Source organism: Leptonotus elevatus, chromosome 13 (genome assembly GCF_054856555.1).
Source record: "Leptonotus elevatus isolate MCC_2025b chromosome 13, RoL_Lele_1.0, whole genome shotgun sequence".
In the NCBI taxonomy this organism is placed as follows: domain Eukaryota; kingdom Metazoa; phylum Chordata; class Actinopteri; order Syngnathiformes; family Syngnathidae; genus Leptonotus; species Leptonotus elevatus.
The window spans coordinates 7,155,293-7,175,733 of record NC_141251.1 but is presented as its reverse complement, the minus strand read 5'-3'; the positions used below and the strand labels follow the sequence as shown (position 1 = coordinate 7,175,733).

General features: G+C 36.6%; 1 protein-coding gene across 2 annotated transcripts in view; it reads right to left on the bottom strand.

Moving 5' to 3' along the window:
* Positions 1–20,441, bottom strand: part of piezo1 (piezo type mechanosensitive ion channel component 1 (Er blood group)) — a 42,642-nt gene that overhangs the window by 17,983 nt on the left and 4,218 nt on the right. For both annotated transcript variants that reach the window (XR_015096831.1, XM_086092510.1), the window contains exons 6-32: positions 19,767–19,980; positions 19,039–19,210; positions 18,324–18,434; positions 16,244–16,310; positions 15,679–15,782; positions 14,991–15,070; positions 14,143–14,323; positions 13,875–13,980; positions 13,330–13,511; positions 13,017–13,165; positions 12,742–12,900; positions 11,955–12,052; positions 10,078–10,244; positions 9,011–9,187; positions 7,716–7,841; positions 7,437–7,637; positions 7,016–7,220; positions 6,221–6,325; positions 5,076–5,232; positions 4,041–4,284; positions 3,793–3,889; positions 3,111–3,276; positions 2,635–2,724; positions 1,661–1,773; positions 1,268–1,327; positions 326–426; positions 90–234 (exon numbers count right to left, since the gene is read on the bottom strand). Coding sequence is in view for 1 of the 2 variants with exons in the window: in XM_086092510.1 (XP_085948636.1) it covers positions 90–234; positions 326–426; positions 1,268–1,327; positions 1,661–1,773; positions 2,635–2,724; positions 3,111–3,276; positions 3,793–3,889; positions 4,041–4,284; positions 5,076–5,232; positions 6,221–6,325; positions 7,016–7,220; positions 7,437–7,637; positions 7,716–7,841; positions 9,011–9,187; positions 10,078–10,244; positions 11,955–12,052; positions 12,742–12,900; positions 13,017–13,165; positions 13,330–13,511; positions 13,875–13,980; positions 14,143–14,323; positions 14,991–15,070; positions 15,679–15,782; positions 16,244–16,310; positions 18,324–18,434; positions 19,039–19,210; positions 19,767–19,980 (3,777 nt within the window). In the remaining variant the exon portion in view is untranslated. The remainder of the gene's footprint in view (positions 1–89; positions 235–325; positions 427–1,267; positions 1,328–1,660; positions 1,774–2,634; positions 2,725–3,110; positions 3,277–3,792; positions 3,890–4,040; positions 4,285–5,075; positions 5,233–6,220; positions 6,326–7,015; positions 7,221–7,436; positions 7,638–7,715; positions 7,842–9,010; positions 9,188–10,077; positions 10,245–11,954; positions 12,053–12,741; positions 12,901–13,016; positions 13,166–13,329; positions 13,512–13,874; positions 13,981–14,142; positions 14,324–14,990; positions 15,071–15,678; positions 15,783–16,243; positions 16,311–18,323; positions 18,435–19,038; positions 19,211–19,766; positions 19,981–20,441) is intronic.

The window sequence follows — 20,441 nt, the reverse complement described above, 5'->3', positions numbered from 1 at the left end:
TTTCGGAGATATGTATGAATTTGTGAAAGTGTCTGAACAATTCAATCAATCAATCTCAGTGTCTAAGACGAAAATGTGCAAATGTATACCTGTCAGTGAGCAAGCCTCCACTTGTGAAGTCTGTTGTGTGGCACTCTTGTCTTCAACTATTTCAAGTCTTCTCTGTGGTCTTCGGTTTCTTTGATGTTCTTTCAGAGCTCTTTTCACATTGTTCACCCATGCCTGATAAGCCAACTGGGAGAGTAAAGCAACTACATCAATGAAAACACGGTATGCAATAAGTGACATGTAAATCAAGTGTAATAATTACAGAAAAGTGTCTGACCTGATAGGCTGTCTGCTTCTGAGGCTTCTGTTCCTCTGACAACAGCTCATATTCACCCTCACTGTCTGATTCAAACAGGTAGTACCATCCTGAATGCAGCACTGTGGTAAAGGAATGATATGACTGTTTTCTCTTCTTTATAACAATGAAGCGTAACGAGACTATGTGCAATTTCTGCAGAATTTGCGTGGGAATGCTGAAAAACTGAATGCTAATAGCTGAATGTTACTAGTCAAATTCCAAGCTGAATGCTTATGAAGTAAATTGAAAGATACATTATGTGAAAATTACAAAGTATTAATTGTAGTTGAAAGATAAATTAATTAAAAAAACTAACACTTGAAGCCGGGAGGTGTGAATTTTTGAAGCAGGTTGAAATTTATATGGAAAAGTGATATCTGAAAGTACCCTCCATTCATTACGATGGAAAAGTGGAACTAATGATATCTGATGGAAAAATGCAAAAATAAAACAAAAATAAATAAATAATAATAATCACTCAATAGCGCCACCTAGGCATGCAGTACCCTCCATTCATTTAGTTGGAAAAGTGGAACAATGATATCCAATGGAAAAATGCAAAAAAAATAAAAATAACAACAATAATAATCACTCAATAGCGCCACCTAGGCATGCATTTATTTAGATGGAAAAGTGGAACTCATCATATCCAATTAAAAAACGAAAAAAAAACTTCAATAGCGCCACCTAGGCATGAAGTACCCTCCATTCATTTAGATGGAAAAGTGGAACGAATGATATCCAATGGAAAAATGCAAAAATAAATATTTTTAATCACTCAATAGCGCCCCCAAGGCATGCAGTACCCTCCATTCATTTAGATGGAAAAGTGGAACTAATGATATCCAATGCTTTCAGCATTCCCACAAATACAATCAGGAATACATATTGAGTTTCTCCGTGGCATTGCATGTGTTTTACCTGTTGCGTGGTCAAGCCATGGCTGAGGCCAGCTTTCGTTCTTTCTCTCCGTCTTTGTTTCTTAGAAACACACATAAGCACACACCCATTTATATAGTACAGTATACACACACTGGCATAAAGATCCTCATGTGTCAAAAAAATCTAAATTGAGATATTCATATATTCTCATTCTACACTTAATTCCCTCTAAAATGATATATAATAAATAGATGTAACTAAAAAAAAAAATAATCATGTCCGTTAGTAACGTAGTACAGTGTATGTGTCTATGTTGTAATTTGCGATTGAGTTGTCTGCCTGTCGGCTCATGTAAGGCACACAGAGATGATACAGGCATGCACATCACCACCATAGGGTTTTTGTCCCCAAGTTTGGAGTCATGATTCCTACCAGCACTTTGACTCTGATTGTCTTCTTCAATAACTTTATTTCCATCTTTGTCTTCTTCAATAACTTTATGTCCATCTCTGCATCGCTGCTGTTTGGAGCGAATTCTGTGCATTCTGACAGATATTAAGAGGAAGAAAAATTTGTATTAGCATTGGAAATAGAAAAGCATGCATTCCACACAGGTAACACCGAATGTTTTGCCCATATTACTGCAATGTCAGACATCTACCGCATGTTTAACTTTAGTTTATGAACATGGATGAAAGGATCCTCTGATTTGTTTCCCACTGATAATCGTACTCATTCATGTACTACTGTCAGGTCAAATATGGCAAAATGTGATTTTATATTTTTTTTAAACTGCAAAAATCTCCTTTAACTCATTCCCTCCGAGCCATTCACTGAAGCAACCCCTTTCACTCGCGGCTGTTTTATTGGATTTTGACAGATTTTGCAAGGTCCACAGAATATTCTGTTCTATTGCTATAAAAACATGCAACCTACCAAAAAAAGATTAGAGTCTAGAGTTTGTATCCGTTTTCGTTTTGCAACAATTAGCATTAGAATATAGCTAAGTTTCATCATTATTCACATTCCTGGTGAAAACACTGTCAAAAAGAGCTTGTTGCAACATGGCCCTGGCTGATTTCTGCTGCCACCTGCTGGCCGTTTTTTTTGTAATTATAAATATATGTTTGGGAGTGCAGGTCCAAGTATTAAAAAATGTATTTATAATGTTTTGGGTTTGAATGAGTTAATATGGAAATGCTCACATGGTATGCTACACCTATAACAATTAAAGTCAACATAAATCTACAAAGCGGTTCCACTTAAAGACAACTGTTGTATTTCCCTTTAGTCATTTGTATCCCAAAATGATGTGCACAAAATACAATATATACAATACTATGCTAATAATTTCTAGTATTTAAAAATGAAGTATGTTGTCAACACACTGAACTTTGAGCACTTACGATCTCTTGAGCTGGGATAAGGATTTCATCTCAGCCTGTTGGTGTGATTTAATGTTTTTCATTATAGTGGCTTTGAAGAGCTCAAAGCCCCTGCAAAGATGTAGATGGCATTATTGGGAGCAAAACAATAGGAACAAGTCATTGCCATGACATCTACAAGAATGGAAAATTGAAAACAGTTCACAACTTCACATACAGACGTCAAATTATGAAAACGTTCACACTGCCCTGCAACAATGACTGGCGACAAAGCAATAAGCATGCTAGTAGTTGATTGGCACTCCTTTTCAGAAAACAAAATAAGGTCTTGTCTGATTCCATTTGGCATGTGGCATGTGAACATTTAAATTTAACGATGCAAAAAAATAATAATAATTCTGGTTCCAAAATTGACAAGAAAAATAAGTCAGCAACATTTCATCTGTTTTCAGTTCAGCACTGTTGTGTGAATTGGGCCTTTATTTATTGCGTCTTACCTTGAGGCCTGTTTGCGAAATGCCTGCAATTCTGCTACTACGTGGATGAAATAGAAACTGAGGAAAACCCTTCTCTGCAGCAACAGAAAGAGAAAACAAATACTGTCCCAGATGATCCCAGCTTCCTCTATCGGGAGGCTGCAGTCCTTATCACTAGCTACGTTTGCTGTCAAGACAAAAAAATAACAAGCACACACATACACAGTTAAAATATAATGACGAATTTTGGGGGCCGATCACAATTGCCGATCAGCGAGTAAAAAAAAAAGAAGAAAAAAAAGGATTTCTGATCACCAATCCAATCATAAGATGGTGCAATATGTCTAGTTAAATAACTTGCTTATTTACTGTTTATTTTGGGGGGGCTTTACGTGTTCAGAATTTTGGGAGTCAATGAGCAAGTAAAAAAAAAAAAATATATATATATATATATTCATACTCCAATTTAATCAGAAGACGGAGAACTGTATTTAGTTAAACAACTTGAAGCAAAACGCACGTGCCGACGCAGACATGACGTCTTGCGTCTTGATTGGTTTACTAGGTCACGCAGGCGTGGTTTACGGTAAGGTCAATTGCTGAGAACTTGCGCTCGACCATGCAACGGAAATGAGGAATCATAATACAAGAATATTTTTCACCCTTCCACAAATGCCTGGTCGCAAGTGTCGATGATACTTACGATCATAGTATCCCTTGACTGTGCAAACTAAACTGAAGAGTTGGATCATCCAACAAAAGCCCTTCTGCATTTCAATAACAAACACACACGCCAGAATCTGAAACATACATAGAAACAATTCATATTTACATGAATCCAAATTAAATACCCAATTCAGAGTATTTTTTTGCAAACGCATTTACTCGAAAACAGTGATTTAAGAAAAAAAGGAAATGCAGTATGATTGACATGATTGATTTCATACTTACTGATAGAATATTTTTTGATATGATGACTGCCACATTATAGATGATGAGACAGTCCCACATGGCAAGGCGTGTCCTGGAGGGTTTGATCAATAGTTGGGTCCCAAACAATAAAAAGAAAAAACAAGCGAGAAGGTATCCCAATCCAAACACTGAGACCCGTGTAGCCCCAGTGATGAAGACCACTGACAGCACAAACCAGAATAAGTGGCGAAAGACCAAAACCTTAGCCATGTCCAGGTAACTCCTGAAAAAAGAGAGGAACACGGTTTGCTCATGCACAAATGTTTCGTACAGTGAAATGAAGCTACGGCTTTTCCAAGACAAACAGTCATAGCATTCAATGTCAGGTCCTTTTTCTTTCTTTTTTTCTAGCTTCCAATTTCTAAAACAATAAAGACATCCCTCATATGGAAAGTACATTGTTCTTCTTGAGAAGGGCTAAATTCAAACCTAAAACAAAGTAAACATAGTAAAGTGGTTCTGAAAGTTCAGAAATTAATGCATTAAAGGAGACCTATTATGCATTATTCACCATTTCAAACAGTTCCCAGGTATTTTAACTCATTTGCTCCCACAAACCTTAAAAAACGGTCCATTTAAAATATTGCCATGATCCCAAAAACTTATTTATACGTTTTATGTTTTTTTTTGTTTTTGTTTTTTTTTATGCTAGAGCATACAGAAACCTTTGATGTAGCCTCTGAACTGGAGAGAATGAAGCAATGGTAGTTATTACAAAAACGGCCAGCAGGTGGCAGCAGTGTATAAGAGACCAACCAGGGCTGTTAAATTGATCTTGCCTGGCACCCCTAAACCTCTGACCCTCGAACCAACCCCGGTCTCTCCAATGTATAAACCACTACACTCCTCACTGCACTGGACTGCAAATTTGATATTAAATATTGCCTGCCTATAACGATTTCCTGATATCGCTCCTCCCAAAGATTGCCTTATTCTACCGGAAGAGTGGACCTAACGAGCTGAACACAAAATGAGTAACATAGGGGGAAAAAAATGACAGAATACTGAATTTACCTGCAGTTTACAAAATTGGGTGCAGGATTAAAAAGTCGACCTTCCATCGGATCAGGGTTGTCTGTATTGTCGCCAGCCCTAACCACCCAATCCTCGCAATTCTCACACTTAAATACTTTCCACTGCTGTGACGCACAAATCAGAAGCACAAAATCCACTGTGGAAAAGACATACATAACCCATTAGGATAAAGCATTTTAAATCAGAGTAGAAAATGGCAATTGAATATGAGCAAGAGACACATCAACATCAACAACTAGACCTACACTGAGTCTGACCCGTTTATTGGGGGGAGGGTTGTTTCATATTTGCAAAAAAAGTTCATTCTCTCAGTGTGGTATAATCATAATATGATCACTTTGTTATTAAAACATTTTGTATATTAAGGATAGGAATCACAAAGTAACTTGTGATCCTAGTATTAGTAGTAATTATTAGGGGTGGGAATTTCTCGCAATTCGATTCCAATTTTTTTTGGTCTGCAATTCGATTCAGAATGATTTTTGATTCAAAATGATTTGATTGACAATAATTTCTGCTTCAATTTATAGGTGTGCAAAGAATCATCATGATCTACTCCAGTCTGACTCGCTAATGCTAATTAGCACACTACCCGCGGCACTTTTATCACTCAAAAGAACAGCTATTCATACAAAACACTTCAGGAATGTATACAGAGAAGCATCTTAACATTACTCACCGGCATAAGCTCTTCCTACACTGCAAAAAAACTTTTATTGGAATAATTTGATCATGACTTTTTCCTTCTACTCTCTAATGTGGCTACAACTTAATTGTATCAGAGCACGTGGAACCACACTGCCCCTAAGTGGGCAAATCAGGTATAACATGAACAGCGCTCCCAATAAAGGCACACACAAACAAGGGGGCAAGACAGTATAAAATTATTTAAATAAAATCGATTTTGGGACATTTAAAATCGATTCTGAATCGTACAAAAATGAGAATTGATTTTTTGGCACACCCCCAGTAATTATATGGTACTGTAAAAACCAATCGGAATTAAATAAATCGGAACAGAGCACATATGAAGGTTTCTGAAGTAACTTAAGATGGATAAATCATTCGGAGAAAAAAAAGACACTTGCACACACAGAAACAAGACCAAACAAACACCAACCAACCTATCAGGTTTTTGGAGTTAGGCACAGTGTAGAAGTCTGGCAGATACAACCATTTGATAAGAGCAGAGTTCATTAAAAGTGGTGTGTTCCACCGCCATGGGTAATCTATAGTACAAAAATAGAGAAATACAGAACATTTGCAGATGATTACTGTAAATCCATAAAAAAAAAAAAGTAGTAGTTGATGGTGTTAAAAATAAAGCAGAAAATGGTGGCTGGATGGCTCAGTTTATTTTGTAAAATGCTTTTTCCCATAGAATTTTTTTTTTTTAATTTACTCATTTAGGAACACAACTTTAAGTGCAATATGAGGCAGAAACATTCTTATTTTATACATGGTCCATGTGTAAAATAAAGTATTAATGGCTTAAAGTTGTGTTCCTAAAATTTTAACGACATTTTTTTTTAAATAATGAAAATAATTTAAAGTAAAATTTAAGGCACATTCCCTTCATTTATACATGGAGAGTGAATTACAAAGTAGTGGAGTGACCTCTGACAGGGTGAACGTTGCTCCTTCTTTGAAAATGCTGGTAATGAAACTAGTATTAATTTTAAACAGCTATGTTGATAAACCGGTAACCCATTTTTGGGGGTAATTTTAACTTCTCGTCATTTTACGTCACTTGTATTTCTTATAGAAGAAAATATACTAAAAATTGCCTCTTGGAATGAACTGTGCTCAAGTTACGCGGACTCTCTTTTCTACTTGAAGTCACCCAACCATGAAAACCAAATACCGGTAGTAGCTGAACCAAATACAATTCTTATGTATCAAATTAATAAAAGGCTCACCTTTACACAGAGCAGGTGGTATACCAACACATAGTATGTATTGATAAATCATGAAGATGGCCAGAAAGAGACAATATTTTGGCCATATCCTTGCAATGGATGCCCGGCGTCGCCTCACCAAGATGGCCACCAACCAACAACCATGGATGATCACCAAGAAGTTCATCCGTTGACCGATCACATTCACAGTCATTAGGAAGCAGATCTTAAAATAAAAACATGTATTATTATTTTTAAGCTGAAATTAGATATACAGTAAGAAAAATTCTCTGAAATATGTCTCAGAGGCAGACTCTCATAAAAAGTCAATAATAGCTCCCTAAGTGTATTTTTAAACACGGCTTGCAAAATAAAACAAATCTTTGAAAATTCATATTTTACTCAAAGTCATTGTGAACAAAAAGCAACATATTACTGTCACCTCTAATCCAAACTTGTAAAAAGTGTAGTTGAGCAGGTATTTCAAGCAGTGTAGAAGGCCTTGGTCTAAAGTCTTCCTTGTGACTTCTGGGAACAGAGCAGGTATGATCGAGGGAGATCGTTGCAGCTGACGATAGTGGTGGGCCTGGTGACGATGCACTGTGGCCTCAGATGCCAACAACAGTAGCAGCACTAAATGGTTCTGCAAAAAAAGGAAATTTTATATATATATTGTTTTATTTGAATTTTTTTGAAGTTTTTTTTTTAATGTGATCTATACCTTGCTATAGTCCAGTACAGTAGCTTCCTTCCTGATGCCAAACCATTTGGCTGGATCCACCGGTGCCTTATACAAGGATGAATTCATTACTTCCTTTTGTGAAAGGTTGGTTTCATTCAGAAGTGGCTGTTGGGAAAAGAGAAAGAAACAATTGACAACTCTTAATCCAGCTATCATACAAAACCTGAGATGAATTGTGTCACCTTTTACCTCAACGACATTCAAATATCCCTTCACAAAAAAAGAGAAATAAAAATAACCCCAGAAAGTTGATGGATAAAGAATGAATAATAATAATAATTATAATTATTATTATTATATGATATGTCAAGGCATTTGTGTGACATAAATACTCACAAAAATAAATGAAAACACCCTATAAAGCCTTGACACAAATTTGAATTCCTTGTATAAAAATATAATAATAATAATATTAACATTAAAAAAAAATCCAAATTATTTGATACAAAACATTTTTTTAAAGTAGTGAAAATAGTTACTTTGCCTGGTAACGAGTTACTTTTATTATGAAGTAATTCAATTACTATCTCAGTTACTTTTTTAAGCAAGTAATGAGTAACTATAACTAATGACTTTTTTAAAGTAACGTTCCCAACACTGCCTATCAGATAGCAAGATTATTATCATGAGCAAGATTATTAAACTGCTTGCTAACTTTACTAATAAGGGAAGTGCGCATTACATTTGCGCATGCATGAAAAACAAAATGTCAACAATAACACAAAAAACATCCTTTGCTTTCTGCTTATCTAACATTTTTCTTGGCCTACCACTCTGGGCCTTAACTAGAACTGCGCCTGTGGTCTTCCATTTCCTCACTATGTTCCTCACAGTGGAAAGTGACAGCTGAAAATCGCTGAGCTAGCTTTTTGTATCCTTCCCTAAACCATAATGTTGCACAATATTTGTTTTCAAGTCATTTGTGAGTTGTTTTCTCATCATTGGCTTAATCTATGTATGTTGGTCAAGTGCCAATGAGGTTACTAAAGCAATTTTGTGTTTCAATAATGAGTGCTAAAGGTATTCAAATCAATAAAACAACAACAATTTATGCACCTGCCTATTTTTAAGCAATTAGCAAGTGTTGCTTTTACATCAGGGTTCGTTCTGTACGTCTTTGCAAATTTTTTTTTTTAATTCCCCAAATTTAAATTTACTGACACCCCTAATATATATATATTAGGGCTGCTTCAGTGAAAATGGCTGTGAGTGAATGAGTTAATTATGTTTACGTGAGAGGTATCGGTGTGGAGGTGAGGTCATGCAAGTCTTACCAGGCTGCAGTTGTTGGAGTACTCAGTCGGGCTGACAACACTTAGCTGGTACAACATTTTACACATGATGATTACACACACCCAGATTGTTGACAGACTGGAAGCCATAGGTCTGAAGCGACTGAATGGCATTGCCAAAGACCACAGCACCACCAGAACCAGGTTAAACACAGATGGCTACAATAAGAATAAAATAATGGTTAAGTTAAATAAATGCATTTTTGAATACATTTTTTTTTACAATTGACTATTTTGCTTGTAAAAGTAGTCAGTTGAGCAAGGATGCATTAACATTTTAATGTTAACAGTGGCTGATTGAGCCACTGTTAAATGCACTGTTATTGCATTTATGGTTAATGTTTTATGATGACTATTTCTTGGCCCAATATTCAATGAAAGCTGAAAGGAAAAGGAAAAGTGAGCATAATGGAAGAAATTGTTTTCAAAGTCAATTAAATCAAGAGGTCAGCAAGCATCCCCATATCTAGATTCTGTTCGACCTTGGGGGTACTTAATGTTTGTAGTAGGGGTGTAACGGTTTTTGTATTCGCCCCGAACCGTTTCGGTTCAGACGTCACGTTTCTGTACATTACACTCAGACGACGAATTTGCAAGTTCATTGCCGTATCCGCACTGCAAACCAGGTGACAATAAAGACAAGCCTTATCTTTTATTTTTATTTTTAAAAGGAAAACGTGTGAAAATAAAGCTTGAATACTTTTATGTGCATCTGCATCTTATGCCAGGTTATCTTTGGTAGTTCCAAAAGTTTTAAAATGACGCTATGTCGGACAAACTGTTACCTTCAGTATTGTCTGCTAAAAATAAATGGAAAAAAAATATGAGAATTCAGCTTTTTGGACTTTTTTGTTTTTCCAGTTATACCGAACTCGAAGCGAACCGTGACTTCTGTCAACTGTTACACCCCTAGTTTGTAGTATTAAGCATAGCACATAAAGTGTAGCAAATCACCAGTATTACAAGATACAAATTTAGATCAATGTTAGTCAAATAAATCAGGTGTTAAACAATGTTATTTTAGTTCCAACATCATTTTCTGTATTTACCTCTTCAAGTGCAACCCACACAGAGAAGAATGCCACCATCTTAATTATGTGAATCTCTAAAAGAGTCCAGAGAAAGACTTGACCTTTGTTGAGTATGTCTGAGAACTTTTTGAACAGAACCAGCAACCTGTCAATCACCAGACCCCATTTACTGGGCATAAACTCCACTGAAAAAGAAAAGGAAACAGTCATGAATAATTAGGAAAGGGATGATGAAAAAAAACAAAAAAACATTGGAGAATCTGCAATATACAAAGCAGTGCCCGTATTGAATACAGAACACTCAATTACTTTAGCAGTTTTTCCTCATCATGCTGAAATGACAGGTGGTATATTACATAAAGTTGATCTATGAATAACACAAGAGTAGAAAGACCGATAAAGTGTGAAGAATGTGAAGTCACAGAAACAAGGAGGCATGCGGGACCAGGAGAGAAGAACTAGCAGGTGTTGGAGGCGATGGCGTTTTAGGCTTGTGTCATTTAAAATGTGCAACATGATCCTATCTATTTAAACTTTAGTTTACAAAAAAATGGTCTAATACTGTATGTTGAAATCTTCGTCATCTCATCTGCCTATTAGTCTCCTCTCTGCATTTGGGTCCTCTACACACACCCTTAACAGTTAGTTATTCACTGTCAGGTTCAGTCAACCTAAAACATTTAATAAAGAATAGACCAGGAAGGAAGACAAGAGATTTAGATTATTTTTTACTCGCGAGGAGAACGGACAGAGATGTGCTCAGTTACAATCTCCTACCCGCTCTGAATCACATTCTGCCCAGCCCTCCCTTTTTATTTCTATACAGGGCGTTCCCTAGTTAGCCGTTGGTGCTCTAAAGGGTTTGGAGAAGCAACAGCAATGTGACAATTATCTCAGATAAGAGTCATTGCGCTGAATTTTCAGTCAAAGTTCAACAGTTTAACGCAAAATGTTCCAGTCGCTATCTTGTGATAAGGTCACAGTTCCTGTTTTGCAACTGCAGCTTCTGCTCCCCCCCCCCCCCTACTCACATGGTTCAAACATAGGTCACACTGCTGAATAAATGCTTTGAAATACTATAAGAGTAAATATGGGATAACTTATGTCAATGTATTCTAACATTCACTTCTGCCTTATTTGCGTGCACTTTCTGTTTGCATTTTTGCCCTTTGGTAAGTATTTTGTGTTCATACTTTTACACTGTGTGAAGCTTTAGATTTTTTTTTTGTAAATAAACTTTTGGAAATCTTTATTTGTGTTTGCATTTTTGGGATTCGCACACTTCTAGTTCGTTACAGAAGAATCTGATCACACGGATCCCGCAGACGCCTATTAAGTCCGTAAAGTTCAGATCCATCAAGAACTGCTCGTTGTCACCCAACAGCCTCAGAGAAGTGGTGGCCATGTTGTCCAGTCGGTTCAATATCTTGTCCACTATCTCTAACACTGGTATATCGGGGGATTCCACCCCCACACCCACTGTGGCGGCTACTAGCGTGGCATCGTTTGTTGCACACCAAGTCTGCAAACTGAAACTTCCACATCTGTTCCCGCTATGGGGGTGAACCCGGGTCATGTGGTCCGTTATCTGCTCCTTAATTTTTGACCAACAGCCCCTCACGGAATCGACTAACAGCTCCAAAGTAGCGCTTATGATGAGTCTGCTAACGGGTAAAGCTGCTACTTCGGCCATGGCGGTGAGCAAATGAAACCCCGAACTGTGCACTTCTCTTACGATTTTCCTGAACTTAACTCATTCCAACCCAAAAACGTATAATTACTTTTTTTTTTTAATATAGGGCTTCCTATCTTCTCAAAGAACGGCAAGAACGGCAGGAAAGGCATGAAAAAGATGGGTTATGGTTAGGATGTGTCATAGTAAAACTTGTTTATACCTTTATCATCTGATTCATCAACAATATTGGTTAACACTTCTTCCGAGTCAGAGGCCACTCCGACATTAGTTGAAACTGTCTGCTCGCAGCTGTTTTTCCTGGAGGCAGAAAATTTTTTGTATTTGCATATTAAAGAATCATACATAATTAAGGATCTCTCTAAACACAGGAGCAGGTTTGCACCTTCAACAACATTCTGTCATCTCTCCCTCAAAGACTTCTCACACCTTGGCCACACTTCCCGGGGCAAATGTGGCCACTATCAAACAATCAGTTTGCACCTTGAGATGGTAAAACATAGGTCGTTACGCAAAATGTCCTTTAGTTTTACTTACTTTTCATTTCATTTCGATACAACAGTTTAGAATATTACGCAATACTTTAAAAATGAATGTGCTTCACTTTGTTACTGCGATCTAATTCCTTCAATTAAAGAATAATATTTATTGTCCATACACATCCACCCATTTTCTTAACCGCTTATTCCTCACAAGGGTCGCTGGGGGTTGCTGGAGCCTATCCCAGTTGGCTTCAGGCAGTACTAGGCGGGGTACACACTGAACTGGTTGCCAGCCAATCCAGGAGAATTTATTGTCATGATAGGAAAATAATAGCTCACACACTAATGCACCATTCCCATGTATTAGATTACATGAGCAATTATTATTTTATTATTCGCAGGAGGTGAGAACAAGCTATATTTTTGTCAAATGAATAGGTAACTCATTACATGCCACATAGGTATTAGTATAAAATAGCAAAGTAAGTAATTTAATAGTGGGGTTACCAGTGAATTGGTGTAAAATGTTCAGGGTCAGTGATTCTCATGAAGGGTTTGTGGAAATAGTGTAGCTGCAAAATACAGGCCAACAAGAAGAATCCAGGGATCAGAATACTAGTGAAGAGCTCGGAGAGGGCAAATGTCTCCAGACCAATCGCTGCAAGCCTGAGGACACACGGGACTTGATTAGACTAGAATTGATTTAACTTTCATACTTGTAGGGTAATGTGAAAACAAAATGGTGAGAAAATACGTCACAACGGTCTCAAGCGAGATCATACTGTTGTTCTGTGAGTCCGGTAAAATTCCTCCAGTAATCAGGGAAGTCTTCGAACTGGTATGTGTAGATGGAGATCAGCACCAACATTGTGTAGGCCACCACAAGCCACCAGAAGAGCTTCAATAGACGCCTCCAGATAGAATAGCATACCTTAAAAATGTAAATATCAGCATAAAAAGGATTATGAGGGAAATAAAGTACAATGTAAAAAAAAAAAAAAGGAAAAAAAGGCATGCGTCTAATAATTTGGAATACTAAATACGCAGACACACACACGGTTAAACACAAATAATAAACTGTTCTCATATTCCAACCTGATATATACAGAGGCAGAACAGGAAAAGCAGCATGTAGATGATCTTGTATCCAACAAGTTTTCCCACAAAAGAGACCATGAGGAACATCCCACCACACACGTAGATCCAATATTTGGCATAAAAACTCAGCACCATGCCTCCCAGGACCTTTAGCAGGGATTCATTTGTAGAATCGATCTCTTATTGTTAAATAGGTAAAAAAAAAGAGAGAATCGAGAGGTAAAGTTGACAAAAGACACCAAAAAAACATTTTCATTCATTGTGACAATAATGACATTAAATTAGCCCTATTATTTTGTACTGTATGCGTTGCAGGATGAAATAGAAAACAAGCGTTAATGGTGTTAAATTACCGGTAGTCAAAATAAGACACATTCTTAATTTCTTTTAGAATTTAGCATTTCCTCATATGTCAAACAACTGACATAATATGGTTGCACACCAACTTTCGGACTCATGTTAAATGGGACTCAGCACACACCTGATGGCATGTTTTGGTCTCTCTTTTTTAATGTAAACATGTACTTATTGAAAAAAATTACCTGTTGACGTGACTTCTTCGAGTGATGTAGCCGTTGTCCTCCTCTTGCTAAAGTTTTCCTTAACTGACTGACGCACTAAAAGCCAGAATGTTGACGTGAACAGGAGCTGAAGAGGAAACACAGCAATGATATATAATGAGATATTCACTGAGTAACTTCAGGCGCATCTGCACTTGTGTCTTCTTGAGCAGGGAATTTTAGAGTCTGCAGTTGTTCAAGAAAGCAAAGTTTTCTGCATAATTTAGTTTTTTTTTTTTTTTTACTATACCATAGCTCCGAGTCTCAGACAGGGGTACTGGGCTTTATCTAGCCCTAGCTGTCTGAGACTCATGGTTCCCACGGTGGTCGGCAGTTCAGGCGCAAGCTCCATGGCCCATACATACTGCAGACAACATAATACCAGGCCATAGACCAAGATAAACGGAGAGCACAGCATGGCTGCATGTCGTCTACAAAAAAAAGAAGGCATAGTGTTTGACAATAAATTCCAACAGATTAAAAAAAAACAAGATGCTTTTCAAGTATATATATATATATTAGGGTTGTGAATTGCCTAGTACCTGGCGATTCGATTCGTATCACGATTCATAAGTCACGATTCGATTCGATAAATCCCGATACAAATCTATAAATTGATTATTGCGATTTTTTTTTTACTCAAATTTAGAAAATACTAATCAGTAAACTTGTACACTGTTAGATTTATATGAAAATGTAGTTATTTATATGAAAATTCAGGTTGCAGTCTGTTTCAAGTTTGAACAGCACTGAAATCAAATATTAAGGCTCAATGTTCCATTAATATAACATTCTTCCATGCTTAATGTGTGAATCCTAACCCTAAGTAAGACATTTTGTTGAATATTCCTATAAAAAAAATAATAAATTATAAATCGATTCGGCCGCATATCGAATCGATTCGAGAATTGTGCGCTGTAATATCGCGACATTTTGCCGAATCAATTTTTTATAACACCCCTAATATATATATATATATATATATATATATATATATATATATATATATATATATATATATATATATATATATATACACACACACACACACACACACACACTGTATATGCTTTTTTTATTAGTAGCATCGTTTTTAACCTAGCACGCAGAATCCAGATGAGGCAGGCCCACAACAGTAGCACAAATGTCAGCCAGCTGTGGTATGTGATGCTCCAAACCTGAATAGCAAGAAACAACAGATGATTTTTAAAGTTGACAAAGCTGCAAGATTTCATGTTACACTTGTTTAGAGCGGTCACTAATTGTGTTGCGGTGCATTCCCCTGACTCGTGCGCGAGCAGCACGTGTTGAATTTCCACTCTTATGTAAAGAGGTGAGAGTTGGAATGGCTGCCTCTCTGTGCCCTGAGACTGCGGACTTATATATAAATAGACCAGCAATGCACCGCACCTGTTCCAATCAACAGAATCGTTATCAGGGCTTATGCAGAGCTTCCTGATGAGCTTCAGCTGTGTTGGAGAAGAGAAACATCCAAAACCTGCAGGACTACCGGCCCTCGAGGACCGACTTTGGACACCATTGGTTTAGGGTGTACACATTTTCATTTTTTCCCCTTAAAATATATCAATATTTTCTCAATTGAGATGTACAGGTTATTGGTCACATTAATGGCAGAAAACCTTCGGAAAATATTTCTCTTGGTCTCATTTTTAATATCAAATTAACCTGGCATCAGGGTGTGTATACTTTTGATCTCCATTATGACTTTTTGTAACGGAGTATTCTATTTCATACATTGACCACATTGGTTTATGTAAATAATTACCATCATTGTTATCAGGGCCAAGACGTAACTCTGCTGCATGACCTTCTTTCCCAGCATTAAAAATGGGCTTTCAGTCTGTTGACCACCAGTCGCATGACCAAAACCTGCCAAAGAAAAAGAGCTGTCAGTTTGGATTATAATAAAACACCAAAGGACAACTATCTAAAATCTATAATGCCTGAAGGCCACTTTTGTCCTGTCTGGAGGAAATCAAAGCCTCAGTGGCTCTGAACTTCTTGAGTTTCAACGAAATGAAAACAGAAAAGTTATGTTGCCAAGAAGACAGGAGTCTTGACAAATTCTGGTTTCATTTTGAACAACAAGGAAGCATATAAAAGCTTAGAATCCACCAGAATTGTACATTTTGGTGACAATACAACACGGGATTCTATTTAATGTAAGCCATTTGACGATCCAACTGTAAAAAGAAAAGCTTTAACGTACTTAATAGCTGTTAATTGAATTGAACTGTGTCCATTTGTAATTCCCCATGTTTGTCTTCATTTACAATTTCCTTCAATAAATAGCACATAACATACGATATCATTCAAAAAAATAAACATACCAAGTTGCGGTGGAACTTCCCCAGCAACAGTTTCTTCATGACTGTGCTCTGTTCCCACACACAAGAGCTAAAACATAGAAAAACAAATATTAACTCCTGCACTCCCCTCCAAAAGTATTGGAACAGTGAAGCCAATTCCTTTACTTTTGCAATTGTGGCTGACGTGAAAGCACTGCCGCAGCAAACAAACAACGCAATACAGTGAGAATTTGTGATTTGAACTGCTGTCTATAAAATGTGGCTTTAATGGAAGCAGGAAATTGGAAGACTGTGAAGGAGTGCGCCGTATGTAGCCAAGTGCTAAACCTCGACAGCCGCAGTCCTGCTTGTTTAGATGTCTACCTCCTCCAACACAGGTGAAGATCGTTGTCAGGCTTTTCCAGAGCTGATCATTTGAATCACCTGTATTGGAGGAGGGAGATATCTAAAACACGCAGAACTGCGGCTCTCGAGGACCGGGGTTTGCCTGAAACTATCTGTATATGCTAGTGGTGCAACGGAACCTCATTTCTCCAAGGTCAGGTCGGATCAGGCACCAATCCGCGGATTGGTTGGTGAACAAAACAAAGTGCGCATTCACAGTCGATACCATTCTGACATGTCAAGGAAGCTGAAACATACTCAATGTAACACGCTAAACCTAACTTCAAAATAAAGTTTACCAAATAATATATTGACGGCAATGCAAATAGCCTTAGTAGACATACACTTTGAAGTTAGCCCCGTCATGGCGCGATGGCTAGCTTGACTTCCCTTTTAGACATTTAGGATTTCTTTATCGTAGTTGATTGACATTGTAGTTGCGACCAACATCAACACAACACCATCTCAAACTCATATTCAATCGCTAATTTAGGATGTTAAGAAACCGCTAATTATTTACGCCGCCATTGTATGATACGGCAGAAGTCTCCGACGTAAGTGGCTAGTGGCTAGCTGTTAGCATTACCAACGAGTGTCTGGCTGGTAAGTGAGTTTGACAGCTGGTACATATCTTACTTTAATTATTTTTCAATATTCTGGACCAATGCTACTTTGTAATTCACTCTACATGTTTAAAGGAATGTGCCTTAAATTGCACGTTGAGGTCTTTTCATTATATATATAAATAAAAATAAATAAAAAAAGATGACTAGAACTTTGTCTTCACTTATTTTATAAAACAATTTTGCCCATTAAAAAAAAGAAAAACATTCAAATAAAAATGACAAACTTAGCCGTTTAGATTTTAGGAACACAACTTTAAGCCATTAATAACCTGTTATTTTACACATGGACCATGTAAAAAATAATATTGTTTCGGCCTCATATTACACTTAAAGTTATGTTCCTAAATCCTAAACCTTTATATTAGACTTTTTTTGCTGATCCGAAAAACGATCCGATCCGTGACCCAAATCCATGATCCGATCTGAACTGTGACTTTTGTGATCCATTGCACCACTATATGCTGTATATCTGCCTATCCTTGGCCACATGCTAGCAGATTTTAATTTATTGTGCACATTATTAAAATATGATAAATTGACATAATTTCACCAAAGTCAGTCAAATAATATTTGTTACTTTAACACATTTTAGTCATGTGTCACCAATATACAGGTTGTAGCATAAATTGGGTCAATTCATTATTAAATAAAATAATGGATTGATTAATTCAAAGGTGGAGACTCGAGTTTAACATTTCAATTAATCTCCGCTCGCCTTTCGGAGCACCACATCAGTCTTTATCGGGATAAACAGATGAGGAAACCTCAGTAAATCAGTCATTAAAGTGAAGGGTGCTATATTTTAATAGTTTTGGAGTTCGTTTTCAGCTTAAAAGTTATTATAAATTGTAAAAACACACGCAAACACACAATACACACGTTCTAAAATGATGTGCATGTTTATTTTCTAATCTACTTTCATGCACTTGAATCTTTAGCCTGCACCCTAACACAACGAACGACCCTGCGTGGCATCAACACTTATTGACACCAGTCAGTTTTGAAAGCTTCACAGATTCAAATAATCCAATTAAAACCGGAAAATATATATTGTTAAAAATGATATGTGCAAATATAGTCATGCATTGTACCTGCGTGTCTTCTTCACACTCAACCTCCCTCTTTTGATTCCATGAGCTCAACTCAACCATTTCCTCCTTTGGCTCATTTGTATAGTTGAGCTGCTGCTGCTTGTCTTCATTCTAAGGAAAGGAGAAAAACACAACAATCAAGTATAATGCCATCTCAACACATTTCAATTACAATTTGCCAGAGTTAACGCTTTAATTTTGACAGCACTAGATTTTACATTAAGTTATTAGTCAAATTATTCATAAATCAATTTCTGTTAACATGCTTTACACATCACGTATTGTATTTAAAATATAAATTGAACAAATAAGTCCAAGGTCTTTTTTTATACATATTATGGCTTTTACATTTTAATGTGTATGTAGAGATGTTGCTGTATCCCCCCCAAAAATTGCCCTAAAATTTAGGATTAAGATATGTTAATTTCAATAGTCCAATCCATTTCTCTTTTGCTATACCTCAACATTTAAATAGCCTTCATCATTGTAGTTAGCGACTTTCCCAAAAAGTGTTATACTTCTCTTTCATAAGTGTGGAAGTGAAATTGCGTTAAAATGTTCAAAACGGTTACATTTATCTTGGCTGGCAAGAGCAGAAGCGCTTCTGCTAAAAATGGCCCCTCGTTGAGACAACAATTCCTCAAAGTTTAAAGACAAATGTATAATTGTAGACTTGCAATCCATGTAAAATAATGAAACAATAATTAATAGATACCTGGTTAAGTGTTCCTTGACATCCTGTCTTCAGAACCATTGCTGACATAATGTAAAGAAGTAAGAGTATTCCTGGGTTCACATAAACTGGCCAGTCATATTCAGCATTAAGGTTGAAGTCATAAGGTGTAGAGCAGTTTCCAGGTTTGATAATGTCCTTCAAACCAAAGAGCCTTGGTAGGCACAAACAAAAAAGAAAATAGGGAATTTGATTTAGGCAGTCATGTGCAGTGAGCAATAAGGATGTCACGATAATGGCAATATCGTGATATAGCAATATTAAAATGGCCACAATATCGTCATCGTCATATTAAAATCAGCACATCTGTTAAAAAAGAGGTTTTGTAAAAAAAAAAATATATATATATAGTATTTTGTTGTTATTATTTCCATTTATTTTTTGTATAAAATTTTTGAATTATATTTTTTGTATCCGTTTTTATTCTTATTTTTATTCATCTATTTATTTATTTAGTCATTTATTTATTTTCAATTTTGGCAGTTTTGCGCGCATGTACACACAAACATGCTTCCAGCAATCTGATTCACTCTCTGATTAAAACTTTAATTACTTTGCTGAGTAATTAATTACTTTTACAAGGCAGTAACTGCATTTACTTTTTTTTTTTTTTAAAGGACGTCATTTGAAACTATAACTAACTACTTTTTTTAGAGCAACATGGCCAACACTGGTTATGTCAGTACGACATGTAATGTATATAATCTTACCTTGCCCACAGACTCTGTGGTGGAAAAAGGATTTGGGCCAGAAGACACTGATATAGGTACAGACAAACAATATGGCCAGCAGTGAAGAAGCCCACCATCACATACAGAGTGTTGAAACCCAGGTGACTAATAGGAAGGTGACACGCCCACCATGTGCTGATGCCAATGAAAAGCAGGAAGTACACGGCTGAGAATGCGGAGGGCAACGTGATTCCTAGAAAGAACAAAAGGTCTGCCATTAAAAAAAATTTGTATCCACTTTGTGTAAATCTAACAAATACTTTTTCTGGAACTTGGGAACTTTCCCTCTTTCTGCTGTCAGTCAATGTTATGCTAGCTAATGGTTCTATCTATCTATCTATCTATCTATCTATCTATCTATCTATCTATCTATCTATCTATCTATCTATCTATCTATCTATCTATCTATCTATCTATCTATCTATCTGCTTGCTAATAGCGCGCTAGCTAATGGCGCTAGCTAAATCTATCTATCTATGAGGAGCGGTTGCTTTCAGTGACGGTTCAAAAACAGCATTTGGCCTTCAATCAATCTATAAATGCATTTTATTGGGTGTCAAACCAAAAATCTAAATCCAAAAGTAATCCAAAGTAATCAAGCAACATTACTTTAATATGACCGTACTTGTTATGTAACTACATTTTTTAGCATGT